The 16,543-nt window shown below is 39.4% G+C and overlaps 1 protein-coding gene across 1 annotated transcript; it reads right to left on the bottom strand.

Annotated features, from left to right (window-relative positions):
• Positions 1–1,342: 1,342 nt before the first annotated feature.
• DLD (dihydrolipoamide dehydrogenase) lies at positions 1,343–16,264 on the bottom strand. The gene is made up of 14 exons (XM_071423894.1): positions 16,115–16,264; positions 15,119–15,194; positions 14,317–14,396; positions 10,681–10,749; positions 8,810–8,879; positions 8,322–8,422; positions 7,839–7,982; positions 7,549–7,650; positions 6,270–6,460; positions 4,700–4,870; positions 4,127–4,316; positions 3,611–3,748; positions 2,458–2,547; positions 1,343–2,355 (listed from the first exon to the last, which is right to left on the bottom strand). Exons 1-14 carry the CDS (start codon positions 16,151–16,153, stop codon positions 2,290–2,292), a joined length of 1,527 nt encoding a protein of 508 aa, XP_071279995.1. The 5' UTR covers positions 16,154–16,264; the 3' UTR covers positions 1,343–2,289.
• Between the last annotated feature and the right edge of the window lie 279 nt (positions 16,265–16,543).

A 16,543-nucleotide genomic window follows, 5' to 3' on the forward strand; every position in this document is an offset into this window, starting at 1 on the left:
ATGTAGGTTATCTTGTGATAAAAGGAAATCAGGTTTGCTAAGCAGGTGTGATCATCAAAATCAGGACAACTACAGAAGGATACAGCACCACCTGAGCAAACTGAAGGGCATTATGATTAAATAAATAATTACCCCTAAGCTCCGGAGATTACAAACAGCACAACAAAAAAAAAATCTTTGAAGGAACTTTGATCATGACAGCAGTTCACTGATCATGCACTGTTCACTGCCAGTACACTCAGCAGCTGCTACAAAGTGCCCATTTGGCAGCACTCAGGCCTAACTGCCATGAGACCACTGACAGGTGGCTCAGCAGCTCATTTCACTTTTACACTTTTTTGTACACTTAACTAGAATGGGAATGACAGCAAGAGAAGTTACAAAAATAATTTTAAGGCCTTGATTTTTATTTTTAAGTGTCTGGAAAACTCAGGCTCCAGTACAAACTTAGAAGTAGTATTGGTTATAAGTTTCCCTGGCTTTTTAAACTTCATTTAACATAAAATGAGATACAAACTTCTCTAACTTATAAACCCAAGAATGAATTGCAGTAAGACTGCTACAAGTACTCAGGAGGTGGAGGGAGTAGACACAAAACTGTTTCTGAAAGAGCAAGGCTTCTGGGAAGAACTTGCAAGTCACATGATTAACACTTAACATTTACCTTTGTTAAGTTAGAAGTGATTCTGAAATGTCAAGATCTATTGGAAGAATCAAGCTTTTCTGCTCTGTTGTCTCACCTTCACTTTCCATTTAGCAGCTTCCTACTAACACCTGAAAGCAGACCCACATTAATTCACCCAGCATACCCGTGAATCAGATGGTGATAAGCTTAATGAGGTGGTATGGTTTAACCCCATCTACATTTAAAGTAGGAGTTAAGAAAATAAATCACAATGAGGAAGAGTATCACTGGTTGTTTTACTGATTAACTGATATGGTAATGCTGGCATCCATCTCTATCACTCACTATAGATAGTACTTGAATAATAAGCTATAATAAAGCAATCTAGAAAGATATAACCATCTTGTCTATACAAAAAACCATGTAGCTGTAGCACCACCTTCTGAATGTGCACTTCTCATTCCAGTGGCATAATGAAAAAGGACATGCACAATACCAGCAGGTATTAAGGTTTTCTTCAAGGCAGAAGAGGCCTGACAAAAAAAGAAATGGCACCTTGGAAAAGAAGTTAATTTTAACTACTGGATTTGGGCATGCTCCATATACAGGTTAAAGATCTTTCAACAATGCCATCTGTTTGTGAGTTTGCTCACATGATCAACAACCTAGACACTACAAGGATCCAATCAACAAAAAAAACCCAAGAAGACCCTCCAGCCATGTCAAGTATTTATTAAGCTCTCTTGCTACAGAAGAGACAGAAAGAGAGAACAAAATAGAAAACAGAAGAGAAGAAAGTATGTCTTAATTGTGTGGAGAGCTGACACCACAGCCCTTACGTGTGGAAGGTGCAGAATAACCCTCATGTCATAGCATTTAACAGCAAACACTGCTTCACTACCCAGTTTTAGCATTTCAAGTTTAAGAGAGCTGGACAATGGAAGCTTTAAAACCAAAAAGGATTAGGTAGCAGTACAATGAATTTGTCTTCAATTTTTCATTTCTCAATCAGCACTCAGTTTTTCCCCTTAAGAGTTTTCAATATGAAAACCTGACATGGAGAATCACACAGACAGTAATTTTCTCTTTAAAAAGTGAGTATAATTTTAATTGATCTACACGAGCCCCTCTTCTTCCAACATCCCAACACTACTAGGTCAAAACAAGTTTTGGTACTCATATGTAAGAAGTAGGTTAAATACCAAAGTTAATCCCTTCAGAAGGAAACACATTTTTGTGCGGAAGTGACAGTGGCATTTTAAGTGCCAGTGGCATTTTAAGTGCCAGTATTCAACTGGTTTATTGTAACACTACTTCAAATAAGAAAATACAAGGTATGCTGGACAATCATCCACAGTTCTGACCAGCACACCTGATAATCCCATGCAGCAGCGAAATGTTTGGTTTCCAAAAAGAAAAGAGTTCTGTCAGGCTGCTTTTCTGCAACATTCATTGTGGAAATAAACATGTAATTTTAAGTATTTAATTTACAGAGACTGTATAATTCCACTTGTTCCAAACTCTACTTGTTTAAATATCTGATGTTTAAAATTAAGATATTCATTTAAGTCAGTCCTAAAATCCTCAGATTCAGCCTTCCATTAAGGGCCCACAGTCCATTTTCAGAGATGTACTATATATGTACAAGGATTTGCTCTTTCATTTTAGAAGTTGATAGCTTTGCCAAAGGATGCTGCTAGGTTTGCTTCCCTGAAGGCTTCTGACACCGTCTGTAGGGAGCAAACACAAAAAGTTACAAGTCATTAATAGCTACATGGAGTAACAGCCTGTCTGTGTAATGGTGTTCAACAGCCCCTTTAGAAAACACTTACTGGATGGGCATGGCAAACTCTGGCTACATCTTCACATGATGCTCCATATTCCATAGCAAGGGCAGCTTCATTCACCATTTCACCAGCACCCTGTAATTTAATGGCACTTGCAATTAGCACAAATTCTTATGCACTTGTCCACGATGCATCAGTAGCCACTTATAAATAAGCATTTTCTGCTAAAAAAGAGAAGTTATGTTCTAACTAGCACTTCATCTGTGCTATAAGTAATGTACTCTATTTGGTGACTGTGATCAAACCTAGCATAAATCCAAACATTAATGAGAGTATTTGTTCTCTCATTCCTGAGAGTTGTGCAAAAGCTAGGCATTTTTCCATGAAAGGAAACCTACCCAAAACTTCAATGCTTCCCTGAAAAGTTAATAAGGCATGTTGGTTTCTAAATTACTACAATTGCAAGAGAAAGTAAGTAGCATAGAATCTTATTGAGAACAGTTTGGTGTTTCTCTTAAAGAAAGCTCTACACAAAAATGTACGGAAGTGTTTCTGCAAACATATTTTGAAAAAAAAAAATATTTACAGCTAAGAAACAAAACAGAGAAAAACTAGGGTCTAACTTTTACCAAAAAAACCCAAAAACCTCCTGGACAAGGGAAATCCCAAAGGTTTTTTTACTCTAAGTTCCATAAATTACTGACCCCAGATTTGGTGACTGCAGCATAAGACTGCCACCCTTGCTGAGGTCTTTAGTTGGAGAGAAGGGAAAAAAGAAAACACCAATGAAAAAGACAAAGTCTTTTCAGCTCCTTCAACTTCCAAAAGATGAATCAACAATTTCTGCTGTTCTCTGAAGTATTTGGCAGTATTCATAAAAACAAAATGAAAAAAACCCCACAACAAACGCCATCACCAAAAACCTCACCACACAAAACTTGTCAAAGAAACCAAATAAATAACTATAACAATTCAAGAGGGAAAAAAAAAAGCCGGGCTTTTTTTTTTTTTTTTTAGTTACACCTAAGTAACTAAAAAGTAGGAAGGAGGCCAGGGGTGCAGAACAGAACTGTAAAAAAAATAAGTACAGTGAACTCAAACCTTCCTGTTTACAAACACCACTTCTAACTCAACAACTATGCAACACTAAATAAAAAGAATGTTACAAGGCTAAGAAAGCACAACTGATGATACTTACTGAGCCTAAAATGTGAGCACCCAACATCCTGTCTGTCGACTTATGACTAAGTATCTTCACCATGCCATCTGTGTCAGCATTTGTCTTTGCTCTACTGTTTGCAGCAAATGGAAATTTCCCAACTTTGTATTCTACACCCTGCAAAACAGATGTGTTACTGACTTAATGACCAACAAGAACAATGTAACCAACTGTTACATACATGAGGAGAAGCAATGCACAACTAAAACAGGAGACACAGGAATGTACATGAACAATCATTGTAAATGGTGTAACAGTGTACAAAAAAAAGATTAATTTGCAAATAAACAATATTAATGTCACAGAATTCAAGTTATTAAGGAGAACTGTGGTTCTTGGGAGAGTGGCATGCACAAGAGCATCATTCACTCACATTCCCTAAGCAATAAATTCAAATGCAGAAATATAGATAATGTAGCTAGATAAACAACTAGAGAATGAAACCAAGCTCAAAGTGGAAAAACAGTTTTTGCTGGCAAAGAAAACAAACAGTACCTCTTCTTTCAGCTGTTCTTCTGACTTGCCCACCCAGGCCACTTCAGGGTGAGTGTAGATCACAGAGGGAACGCAGTTATAGTCAATGTGAACTGCTCCCCCAGCCATGCCTTCTACACAAAGAATGCCTTCATCCTCAGCCTTGTGGGCCAGCATAGGTCCAGCAACTACATCACCAATAGCATAGATGCTATCAGACCAATGAAACAGAATAAGACACTGTTTAAAAACATCCTAGCACACTTTGGCTACCGTACATAACAGTCTGTTTGAAACATGTTACTGAAAACTCTAATCAAAACAGATTAAAATACTTCAATTTAGCTGTTTCCACAAAATGACCACACTTCAAGAGGTACTTAGTGACATGAAATAGACAGTGACTTTTAAATTACAAAACTTCAAAGGCTGACTAAAATTTTTTAGCTACTGAAATGATAGGATATATTGAGTTTTCTTTTCAGAAAAGGGAAATATGTTCTGTTATTAAAAACCAGAAATGCTTTAGTAAGTTAAACTTTAAAAAGAAGTTCTGCATTAAAAAAAAAAAGAAAAAAAACTAGTCTTACTTACTTTGGAATCTTGGTTTGGAATCTGTTGTTGACTGGAATTTTTCCCTTCTTATCAAGTTCTATTCCAATTTCCTCAAGACCTAGATTTTTTGTAAAAGGGCGCCTACCGATGCAAACTAGGAGCACATCACAAGTTATTACTTCTGCCTTGCCACCAGCAGCAGCTTCAACACTACAGCAAAACAAGAAGCAAAAATGCTAAGCTGTAAACTTGTAGCCTTATCTCTCCCTGGCTAGTAACTAATATGACCCAAGATGGTGAAATCCTGGCTGGGTCTGGCACCCAAAGCACTTCATTCAGCCTGCCCCAGGCTTCCTCCTTGCAAGAGTTCAGCAGTGGAAGAGGGAGGAAGAGGCAACACCTCTTACTACATTTGCTAACAATTGTCAGAGAGAAAATCAGGGTGTATTTTCAACAGCAAATGTCATGATCTGATAGGATCAAATCTGTACAGCAAAGTCATCACTGCTGAGTACCTGTCACCCAAAGTATATATATATATATTTTGTATATAGTATACATACTTTGGGATGGGGTAGGGCCATGTATTCTCAGCAAGCTTTCTTCTGGCCCAGGAACCAAACAGCTGTTAGCAGCTGCCATGCATCCCATGCATCCCTCAAGTGCATCTGGTCTTTAATTGCACCCAGAGCAAGTTCAGTTCACGTACTCTGAGAGCATAAGAACCAAAGCATGGAAAATGAGGATAACTGGAAGTGTGGTTCAAAAGCATACTCTGAACCAAAATGATACCCTAGAAGTAGAAACAGATTAAATGAGAGATCCAACCAGCATCAGCATGGAATGCAAAGAAGCCCAGATCCTGGACCTTTAGAGTGACAGATGACAGACTGTCCCAAAATACAGTGATACAGCAAGTAAAAGTCTCCATAGTAAGTCTCCAGCAAAAAAACATTTAAACTTGTTTTTGTGAAGTAACATCAAGCAATTTTTTAAACTACAGTTTCTGAATAGAGAATCCATTAACACAAACAGAACTAGTGCATACTTATGGACTTTTACAAAGCAAATTTGCTTTATGTGTTTCTATATTAACTGTTCATGTATAAAACTTCAAAGGTCTTGAGTAAGACCATTAAAATAAATTCTTTGTGTAGCTTCATTTATTTCTGTTCAAGAAAAATAATATCTCTACCAGGCTTACCCTAAGACAAGATGACCATCCAGTATGTAGTCAAGAATTAATGGCTTGGAAATGGCTCTATGAACAATCATGGTATTTATGCTAGTTATACAGAAGCTAATATCTTCCATGAAAATAATGATTTAGAGTTCTGTTTTTATTACTGATCTCATTATAACAGTGATTTTATGCCAGCAAGCCCTCAACTCAAGTCAATGGATTTTCTCCTGTATAAGCAACTTAGGACTTAATAAACCCAAAATTATGAGCTCTGTAAGTTGTTAAAGAAGGATAAACATTTAATTGCACTAAATTAATTTTAATTCCTGTTTAAAAAATAGTATCAGATTGTATTTTTAAATAGGTTTGATGGATTGGGAGGAAGAATGTATTTTGCATTCCTTTAGTTTTATGTTAAACACTTACGCTACATCTATTTTTCCATCTGGTCTCTTGGTAGCACCAGTAACTTTGGTGTTCAGTTTAAACTTGAATCCCTGTTTCTGAAGAATGCGTTGGAAGTTTTTAGAGATCTCCATGTCAATTCCCATTCCCCCAACATGGCCCATGAACTCAACAGCTGTCACATCTGCACCGAGGCGCTGCCAAACTGAACCCTGCAGGTAAACAATACAGGTAAAAAGAGATGTTGAAAAGCAAACTTCAGATACTTTTACTCTAATATTTACAACAGACTGTAAATTCTTCTAAAGCAGGATAGCATGTAACAGCAAACTGATTAGTTTCTACAAACATGATGTAAAATAAAACAAGTTCAACTTCCCCCAGCCTTTCCATGAAAAGATTGTCATTGTTTATTTGCAGACTCAAAACTTCCATGATCGAATTCAGGGAATTAGGCTTCTAAAGAAATAGCTAACAAAATCACTAAATACAACTCATGTATGTTTTATTTATACTATAGGTATAGAAGAAATTAAAAATCAAAGAATCTGAAAGGAAAACCCACAGGGAATTGCTTGTGGTGCTCTAATACCACTACTAATTAATCAAAACAATACCACATTAAGGAAATTTTACACAACAAAATGGAGCCTCTGCTGGTCCTGTCTGTATTTATAACCTTAACCATGATCATCAGCCTCACCAACAAAAACCACGTACACCCTGGAGGTATTCACCTACAGTTACCCACATCTACCCAATACAGAATTTCACTTTGCTTACTCTTTCCCAGCTTATTAGTCAGCAGGTTAAGCAACCACTTGGCAGATGGGCACAGACTCAAGCAGCTGCAAGACCAGCAAATATAAATTCTTTTTGAAACGTGTACTTGTGAGGTAAAAGGATTCAGACCACAATGAACTACAAAGTTCTGGCTGATAGAATATGTACTACCAGATCACATTAAACATCTCTTGAGATTAACTACTAAACACAAGAATTCATCCTGATTACCCTGGCATTCCCTCACATCCCTACTCCTCCAAAAGAGAAAAATAAATATGCAAGGCCCTGGCTGTTCCTTTCTAATTTCTTTGCTTATCTAACCAGCTGCAGAAGTACTGACCCAACAAACACTTATCCCAGCTTTTCTGGTGCTAGCTAGCAGCCTATGAAGTCTGAACAGATTGACTACAACTCACTGAACTGTTAAAGCACAGCAAAACCATCAAATACAGCCACAAAAAAACACCTTTTTCTTTTACAAATTACAAGTCAAGTGGTTTAAACATCCTCTTACCAGTTCCACACCGATGACTCCTGCACCAATGACAACCATCTTTTCAGGAACTTTTTTCAGTGACAGTGCACCAGTGGATGACACAATGTTATCTTCATCAATCTAATGACAAAGAAATGCACAAAGGGACGTTTGCAATCTCTTTTACATATTCTATACAAAACACTTCTACATATTATATACAAAACACACACAACGTGAAGTGCAATCAGGTGCAAACCATTATTACACATTAGATTGTATGGCTATGAGACACTGAAAAGGAAATACAATTAAGTTCAAATACGTACAGTAATTCCAGGGAAGGGAGCAACTTCTGAGCCTGTGGCTATGAGTATGTTCTTTGTGTTGATAACTTGTGTGCTGCCATCTTCTTTAGTTGCAGTGACTTGGTTTTTGCCAGTTATTTTTCCAAACCCAGATACATGTACAACCTTTAGTAATCAGAACACAGTGAAGTCAGGTTCAAATAAGCTAGGCTTTCACCTGGTTCTCACTAATGCTTAGAGATGCTGCTAAAATATCTCTCTGCACCTCCATCTGGTACAAATCACAAAGTAACTGTATACTAGTAGGAATAGGAATAGTATACTCTTCCTTTAAGCAGATTAAGAATGAAGGCACTAGGCATTTACAAGTTTTCTGGAAGAGAAGCATCCAAATTCTGCCCTTGTCATACCAGTCACTCTAATTTATGTGGCAATGGGAAAATGTAAAAAGTAAGAAATTCAGATTAAAAAATGGATATATCTCAGTATATAATCCAAACTAACCTTGTTTTGTTTAAATAAATGAGCAATTCCACCTGTTAAGGCCTTCACTGCACTACTCTTCTGTTCCATCATCTTCTCCAGATTCAAACGGAGTCCTGTAACTAAAGGTAAAGCAAAACAACTTACATCAAGCATTACAACAACTTACATCAAGCACTGCAGTGTGCTAATGTTAAAGGAGATAACCTCAACAGTTAACAGCTGGTACAGAAAGATGTGTTGAATGGCCCCACTAAATGCTAAAGGTTACATTCAACAACTGCTATGCTGAAAATCAATATTGCACTTTTCAGCTATAACTTATCTATCCAATATTCACAGTTCAAAGAGCAGACATGTTCCTAAGCCTCCAAATGACAGATAAAGGATATTATTTCTAACTCTAAAAACTTTCTGACCAGAAAACCATACTAATTAGATTTGAAAGACTAAATTTACTTCTTGGTGGAAACCACTTATGTAATAGGCAGTGAGAGCTCTTCACTCACTTTCAATTCCTCTATTAGCGAAATCTTTTCCATGGGCCAAGTGATACAGATGTGAGTTGTTCAGCAAGGCCTAAAACAGACACACAAAAATGTGGATTTGGACATACATTCCATATATAATATAAAAGAGTATTTACTATAAGGAAAAATAATTATACTATTTACAAAATGTTCTCACTATTGCTTGACATTTACATATTTGAAAAGGTGTATTTCAATCACAGAACTTGTACACAGTAGCTCCTACTGAAACATTCAACGAAGTTACATACTTTACCCAGAAATAGAAGAAATAGTTAAATCAACACCTATCCTTTTTGCTCACTTCACCATAGAAACTGATAATTACTCCACAGAGATTAAAAAAGGAACAAACCAAGTAGAGGAAGAGAAAGATAACCGTGACTGATGGCCAAAGAGAAGATACAGAATAACTAGATGAGGAAAATCTACACTAAAATGCCTGTTAAGATTTTAACCTGTGTAGACATATATGAGTTAAATTTTGAGGTTTTCTGCATAGCCAGCCAAGCTGAAGCTGGATAGCTTGGAGCTAGCTCAGGTACACGGACCTTCCAAATTCACAGAAAAATTAGAATGGTTTTTATATGTATGGCTAAAAATTAGTAGCTTCAAATTCAGAAGCTTGATAATTGTATCTTGATTAGAAATAACAATATAGTTAAGGCAGGATCTTACTAAAAAAATTGATTCTTTTGTTATAGCCACCCCAAATATGAAAGTATCTGTATCTTTGCAAGGACAACAGTGTGACTTTGCACAGACTTAAACCTAAAGCAGGCACAGTAAAAGATTCAAAGGGCATTTTGAAATAATTGCCTTATCTACACATGTTTGTGTAAAACTAATACTATCAAAATAAGATAATTCTATTTTTATCAACTACCTTTAAAAGTAATTTCTCTACTTCACATAGCTGTCACAGCCCCAAATCTGTAACACTCACATTACTTAAAAGACACAAGCACTGCGTTAAGACTTTAGCAACTAGAAAGAAAAAAAACCACCCCATGCCCGAGGTATTATTTTGGGTGGTTTTCTGGAAAGGAGTATTTGAATCATTTGTTACTGCCTTAGTGTACACAGCCTATGTAACCTCTTCTTAAGTTTACTACAATTCAAAAGAATTCCAGATAGCATTTAGGTTTAACCATGGGTACAACAGTATTTTCATAAGAAATCTAAAGGATAAAAAAATAAAAGGGTACTTGAGAAGTTAGTTAAAAAGATCCTAGCAGAGTTTCAAATTTTCAACGTAACACTGTGTGGATTAACATGTTTTAATGGTGCTTCAATTTATTAAGATACTCTGAACCTCATTAAAATGATTACTAAAGTGTTTGGAAAAATTAATATAATTTTTTAAAAAAACTTAACATTTATATTGGATTTTCTCCTCTCATGCTAATGGAACCTCTTGAGCAAAAGGATTAGTAACAGCAACACAGTTAGGAGGGATCTTGTTAAGAATATTACATCTGTTACTACAACCATCACAAACCTGGCCTTAGCAGTGTCTTCCTCCACCTGCTGGGTGCTATTGAGGCAGATTCCCCAACAACAGCACTGTTCTTACAAAGGCCAAGGTCTGAAATTACTTTAAACTAGATTGACAATGTCAAATAGGAAGTTCTTATTAATTTCTTCTTGCTTCTCCTTTCTTTCAGAGTGCATGTGTTGGACTCAGCTCTTTCTCTCCACATCTGTATTAGTCCACACTCCACAGCCTCACCCTCCAGGCCATTCTTACATGTACATCCATCTTGAGAAACTCCTTCCTAATCTCCTTCCAAGTGAAGCACATCATGTCAGCTGCTTTTAATGAAGCTATGACAAACATGCACGCTTACCTTGGATGGAATACATCCAACATTCAAACAGGTTCCCCCTAACGTTGCATTTTTTTCTACACAGACAGTCTGAGGAAAAAAAAACAGAGGAAAAAAAAAGAATTTTTTAGTAATACTCTGCCAGCATTTCCTTATGGGCTCTCTCACAATTTAGAATTGATGACAAAGACATTTGTCTACTTGTCTAGTAATTCTACCTCTACAAGTATCCCATTAATTTAATTCCTAGATCTATTTTACAGCTCATGTTTCCCTTCCCTCATTTTTTTGTTAACTTAAAACCCACAAAATAGCTCCTTGCAACCAAATTCTCTACCAAACTGCACCAGTTTACTGTCTGCAAACAACAGCCACTGCAAAATTCATACAAGTGCTACTTTTATGCATTTCTGTAGTCCTACCACAAAAATCTACAAAGTAAATAATAAATACAAGACTCAGTCCAGTGAAAGATGTTCCCCTAACAATTACAGAAAAAACTGCTAGAAGCAAAACATGTAAATCATGTGAAGATTCATAAAAACAAGAAAACAACTGGTAAGTGAACTGGCATAGATTAAAATCCCATGAAGCTATCAAGCTTCCAAGAAAACAAAACAGAACAAAGCCCCCAAGCCACAAACAACATTTCCTCCCACTGCTATAAAGCTGTACCAACACTTAAAGAAAGAAAAAACAAAAATGAAGTACAGCAAAACCAAACAAAAATAAGGTCAATAACAACAGGGATGGAAAATATTTCATCTCCTTCTCATTAAGCTGACAACATCAAAGTGTGCAAAGGACAAAAACAACTACCAAAACTTCATTTAAAAACAGATCACTGAGAGAAAATGAAGGAGAGCAAAGGAAGGTCTCTTTCAGAGAAGGAATTGTATAAGCAAAGGAACTGGCATCTCCTTCTTTGGAAGGCACACACATATTCAAAATAATTGTAACCTTGGTTCACACTCTTGAGAGTTCCAGTCCACTGAGAGGCAACTACCGAGTGAAAACCTTTCACAATTTCTTTAAGTTGTTGCTTTTGTGCTAAGGTAGGTGATGGTAACATGAAGAGCAGAATTTACCAAATCAAATCACAGGAACATTCTGAGACATGCTCATCCCCTACCTCCTCTTCCCCTTGTTTTAAACACACGAATACATGAAACACAGCACAAAGGCTTTAAAAGCTGCACCATGGATCAAACAGCACCACACTGCTCCTACCTTTACCCAACAAGGATGTTCTGCCTCATTCATTTCACATAAACTTCACTGCTAAGGCCAAGCAAAGCTTTTGGGAAGCCAAAACCCAGAAAACATTACTGGCAACAACATGGGATGCTGTAGTACTGATACAAGGATTCAATGCTTGTGCTAGTAGAAATAGCACTAAAATTGAAATTTAAGTAATTCAGTAGAGCAGAATTAGGTTCTTCCATGGATGGTGTAACTATACAATCTTTTTCCCAGTCTACTAAAAACATTCTACATGTTTATTCAATGATAATGGTGACACATATTCAATGATAATGGTGACAAGTATGTCCAAGCATTTTCTCCTCTCTAACTAGCTGTGAAACAGTGTAACAGAATTATTTTTTACTATGAGGAAAAACAGAATCCAGGGCACTTTTTAACCCCCTTGTGCATGGTATCCTACTTTTAATCACGGATATGAAGGACTCAAGGACAGTACTGTTCCAAGAAAAGCTGCTTTATAGCCAGCCACAAAAATAGCTTTGGAATAATCAAACACAAACTCACATGGCAGAAGGCCACAATCTTTATTAAAACCTGCATCACTGAGCACCTTTTTCTCTCAGCTTACTAGCTAAGTAACCACATACACCCACAAGCAAGAGTACTTATTATGACAAAATAGTAATTCACAAAGATGTGCAAAGACAATTCAGTTATTTTGCTGTAGGTCACAGGCAGATGTAAAACTTAATGGAATCTCACACACTTCTACTTTGGTACAGTTATTGGTACATATTAGAAGGCTAAAAGATGCCCAAAAAGACGTTACTGACGTTGGGGGGGTACTGACCAATGAGGGACAACACTCACAATTACAGAAAAATTCAGTTTGAAGGGACCTCCTTCTGGAGGCCATCTAATTAAACCTCCCTCTCCAAACACAGTCAACATCAAGGACATTGAGGGAGGTGACTCTCCCCCTCTACTCTGCTCTCATGAGACCCCAGCTCTGGAGTCCCCAGCAGAACACAACACAGATCTGGACCTGCTGGAGCAAGCCTGGAGGAGGACACCAAGTTGATCACAGTGCTGGAACAGCTCTCCAATGAAGATGGGCTGAGAAGGCTCTGGGGAGACCTCACAGCAGCCTTGGAGTATCTAAAGGGGGCTTGCAAGAAGTCTGGAGAGGGACTTTTCACAAGGACATTTAGTGACAGAAACAGCCTTAAGCTGAAGGGCATAGATTTAGATCAGGTCTTAGGAAGGAATTCTTTACTGTGGGGGTGGTGAGGCACAGGAATAGGTTGCCCAGAGAAGCTGTGGATGCCCCAGCCCTGAATGTTCAAGGCCAGGCTGGATGGGTCTCTCAGTAACAGGGTCTGGTGGAAGGTGTCCCTGTCCATGGCAGGGGAGTTGGAACAAGGCCAGCTTTAACATCCCTCCCAACCCAAACCATTCTGTGATTCCATGATGTATCAGATGGCTCAGGGCCTTGTACAGCCAAGTTCTGAAAATACTGAAAGATGAAAACTACATGCTGCATGGGCTCCCCATTCCTGTGCTTCACTGGAACTCATCACCAGGAGTTCATTTTGGTCATGAAGTTTATTTTGGGTAATTCAGAAACATTGTGACATACCAAACAGCAGAAACATGCTTGAGACTGCTAGCACCACCTTCTCAGAGCTCCAGATAATTACAAGAATAATGCAGTGCCAAGAGTGTCAGTTGGTTTCATATTAAGAAATGAAGGTAAAAAAAGTATCCTGAAGTCACGTTTTGTATTTTTATAAGTTTAAAAACATCTGAAATATATTATATACATACAACTGTCACAATACTTCATTAAATGACACACCACTAGTACACATCAGACACAAACTGCCTCTTCTAAAAGGCATTCAAAGTCAACAAGCAGAACAACAGAGATGAACATAAATAAGATACTACGGTATTTCTACACACACTTTTGCCTCTAAAATTCTCATATGGCAATAGAATTCCACTAATCACATTCAAAAAGCATATCAGTTGAATATGGCTTTTTCTCCTTCTGAGCTCCCTCAGTCTGTTCTTCAGAACAGTTTTCCACCGGTCCTTCGTCAGTCATGATCTCTTAATTTTTCCCTTTGTTGAGAGAAAAAATCCTTCCTAGCACTGTTTTCCCACCTTCTCCTTCACAAGAGTATAAGCCCACTTTATTTTATTATCAGTTTCAACCAAAAGTAAGCTGTCCTAAGCAGCTCTTGTCAGTAGCAGGGCTATAGAGAGTAATACAGCCAGACCTCCATTTCAAATTCTGCATGATGCAGGTAAGCAAGGTAAGGAAAGATTAGCAAAACATGTCTACAGCATCTGGTGGCCCAAGATGTGCCAGGAGGATTACAGTGTCACACAGATACCTTTCAACTTAACCTGGATGAGTATTGTGCCATCTGAGTGAGGTCTCACCTTAAACCCAAGCTGAGCTGCTTTGATAGCAGCAACATATCCTCCAGGCCCAGAGCCAATGACCGTGACATCGGCATCAACTGAAACAGAGAACAGCAGAGTTACTGCTTTTCAGCAAAATAATTGTGTATTAAGAATTATCCAAGGTAATGAAATAGGATTAGATAAGGAAGCTACACCTCATATTTGAAAGTAACTTTATGCACACAGGGAAAGGTTGTCTAAAGGTATTCATTCCACAAGAAAAATAACCAGTCTTAAATTTCACAGGGAAAATTATGTAAAATGACATAAAAAAACTGAATTTCCCATCCCTCTTGCTCTAAAGTCTTTAAGAACTTAACCCAAGATGTTTCAATAGTTTACTGTACCATTTTTTCCAGCATAGCTTCTATTGATGTTTAGCACCAAACATAAATGCTTACTGAATGCCACAAATTTATAAAGGAAAGCACGGCCGCAATAGTTATCTGTGCAAACTCTATTGATTATAAAGCAGTGCAAGCTATGAACTTTGTACCTAGCTCATATCTTGCAACCACAACCTCTTTTAGAATATTAATTTTAAAATATTATTAGAATTAACATATGAACAGTGTTGGTGAAGTTCAACTTCTATTTACAGCTTTAGCTTGAAATCAAATTATGAAAATAAACCACAGTTTTCATCTAAATCTCCATCCTGACATGGATTTCATCTGGAAAGTTGATTTCTGAGTTTGAAGTGTTGTTTTGTTTTTTGTGGGGGTTTAGGTTGGTGGGGTTTTTTTTTGTCCAAAAAAGGTTTCTCACAAGAAATTACCTTGATCAGCATAGGACCTTTGTGGCACAGCACAAACTCCCGGAAGACCATGATGAATTCGATCAAAATGGCTTCTCTAGAAAGGAAAAAAAAATAAAAAGAACCCCTTGGTTTTATAAGTTTATGTCTATCCCTGAGGGAAAATAAGCATTCAGCCACACACAGATGAATACACAGTTACTGTCACCAGTAACCAAAACAGGAACAGCACCACTGAAGCACAGTGGGCACTGACGGGAACAAGAGGCAGAAGTTGCTCTGCCAGTTACCTGCTCTGTCACCTCAGTCTGTCATCACACCTGTTCTCAGGTCAGTCTCACCTCACGCTCACCTCTAACTACAAAACTCTTTCAACTCTCAAACCACATAATGACATAGAGTAGATATCCACAGGAATTTAAGAACAGTCTTGTTCTGTAACCAGCCCCTTCGGCCACCTCTCATGAACACGCAGCTGTATCTCATAGGAGGTTCGGGAGGGCAAGATTTTTTAACCTTTACGAAAAAGTAATGGGACAGCACAGAACAGCTGCTACAAACACATCGAGGGCCGATCACCCTGTAACTGGAGGATAGGATGTCCCTGGAAGCATTTGGGAAGTCCCCAGCACCGCAGCCCAAAAGCCGGGGCCGGCTGACGGCGGCGCCTTTTGCAGCCACCACGGCCGCGGCCTCCCGCGGGCCGGGACACCGGGGGACCGGCACCGACAACGCACACGACAGCTGGTCCCTGCCGCTCACGGACCCTGAGGGCCGCCACCGCCGCCGCGTCCCCTCCGCCCGCCCGAGCGGCGAGGAACGGGGACAGCGGAGCAGGGAGGGCAGCGCGGCCAAGGCCCGCGCCCGCCTCAAGGCGCCACTCCGGCCCCGCCCGCCCTCACGCACGCCCCCGGCGGGCTGAGGGGTCTGAAGAAAGCCCAGGCCCGAGCTGCCCGGCGCGGCTTCCGTCCCATATCCCCTCCCTAGCCCTCGCCCCCCGCCCCGCCGGTGCCGTACCCGAGCGAGCGCGCAGTAGACGCGGCCCCAGCGCTGCATGTCGGCGGTGCCGCCGCGCCCCGGCCGCTCAAGGACTCCGCGGACGCGCGCAGGCGCAGTGCCGGGCGGGGCGGGGCCAGGCGGGCGCCGGGGCCTCAGGGCCGGGAGGGAGCCCCGGGGTCTGGGCACGGCTCTGGGCACGGCCTCGGCCAGCCCCGCTGCCAGGGCAGGGTCACCTGGCGCAGGTGACACCGGAGCACAGCCCGGCGGGTTCGGAATGTCTCCGGAGAGGGAGACTCCGCCACCGCCCTGGGCAGCCTGTTCCAGGGCTCTGCCACGCTCAACGTAAGGAAGTTCTTCCTCATGTTGAGGTGGAACTTCTTGTGTTTCACTTTATGGCCATTGGTCCTCTTCCTGTCGCCGGCACCGCTAAAAAGAATCTGGCACATT

This window comes from Agelaius tricolor, unplaced genomic scaffold (assembly GCF_023055355.1).
Source record: "Agelaius tricolor isolate 1412-34295 unplaced genomic scaffold, bAgeTri1.0.p SCAF_3, whole genome shotgun sequence".
Classification (NCBI taxonomy): Eukaryota; Metazoa; Chordata; class Aves; order Passeriformes; family Icteridae; genus Agelaius; species Agelaius tricolor.

What these genes read in the sequence shown, in the direction of transcription:
- DLD (XM_071423894.1), bottom strand. Translation starts at nt 16,153, where the DNA reads ATGCAGCGCTGGGGCCGCGTCTACTGCGCGCTCGCTCGG. An exon ending in TCTACTGCGCGCTCGCTCGG is followed by an intron (nt 15,195 to 16,114) that starts GTACGGCACCGG and finishes TTTCCTTTCTAG; the next exon opens with AGAAGCCATTTTGATCGAAT. An exon ending in AAGGTCCTATGCTGATCAAG is followed by an intron (nt 14,397 to 15,118) that starts GTAATTTCTTGT and finishes TCTCTGTTTCAG; the next exon opens with TTGATGCCGATGTCACGGTC.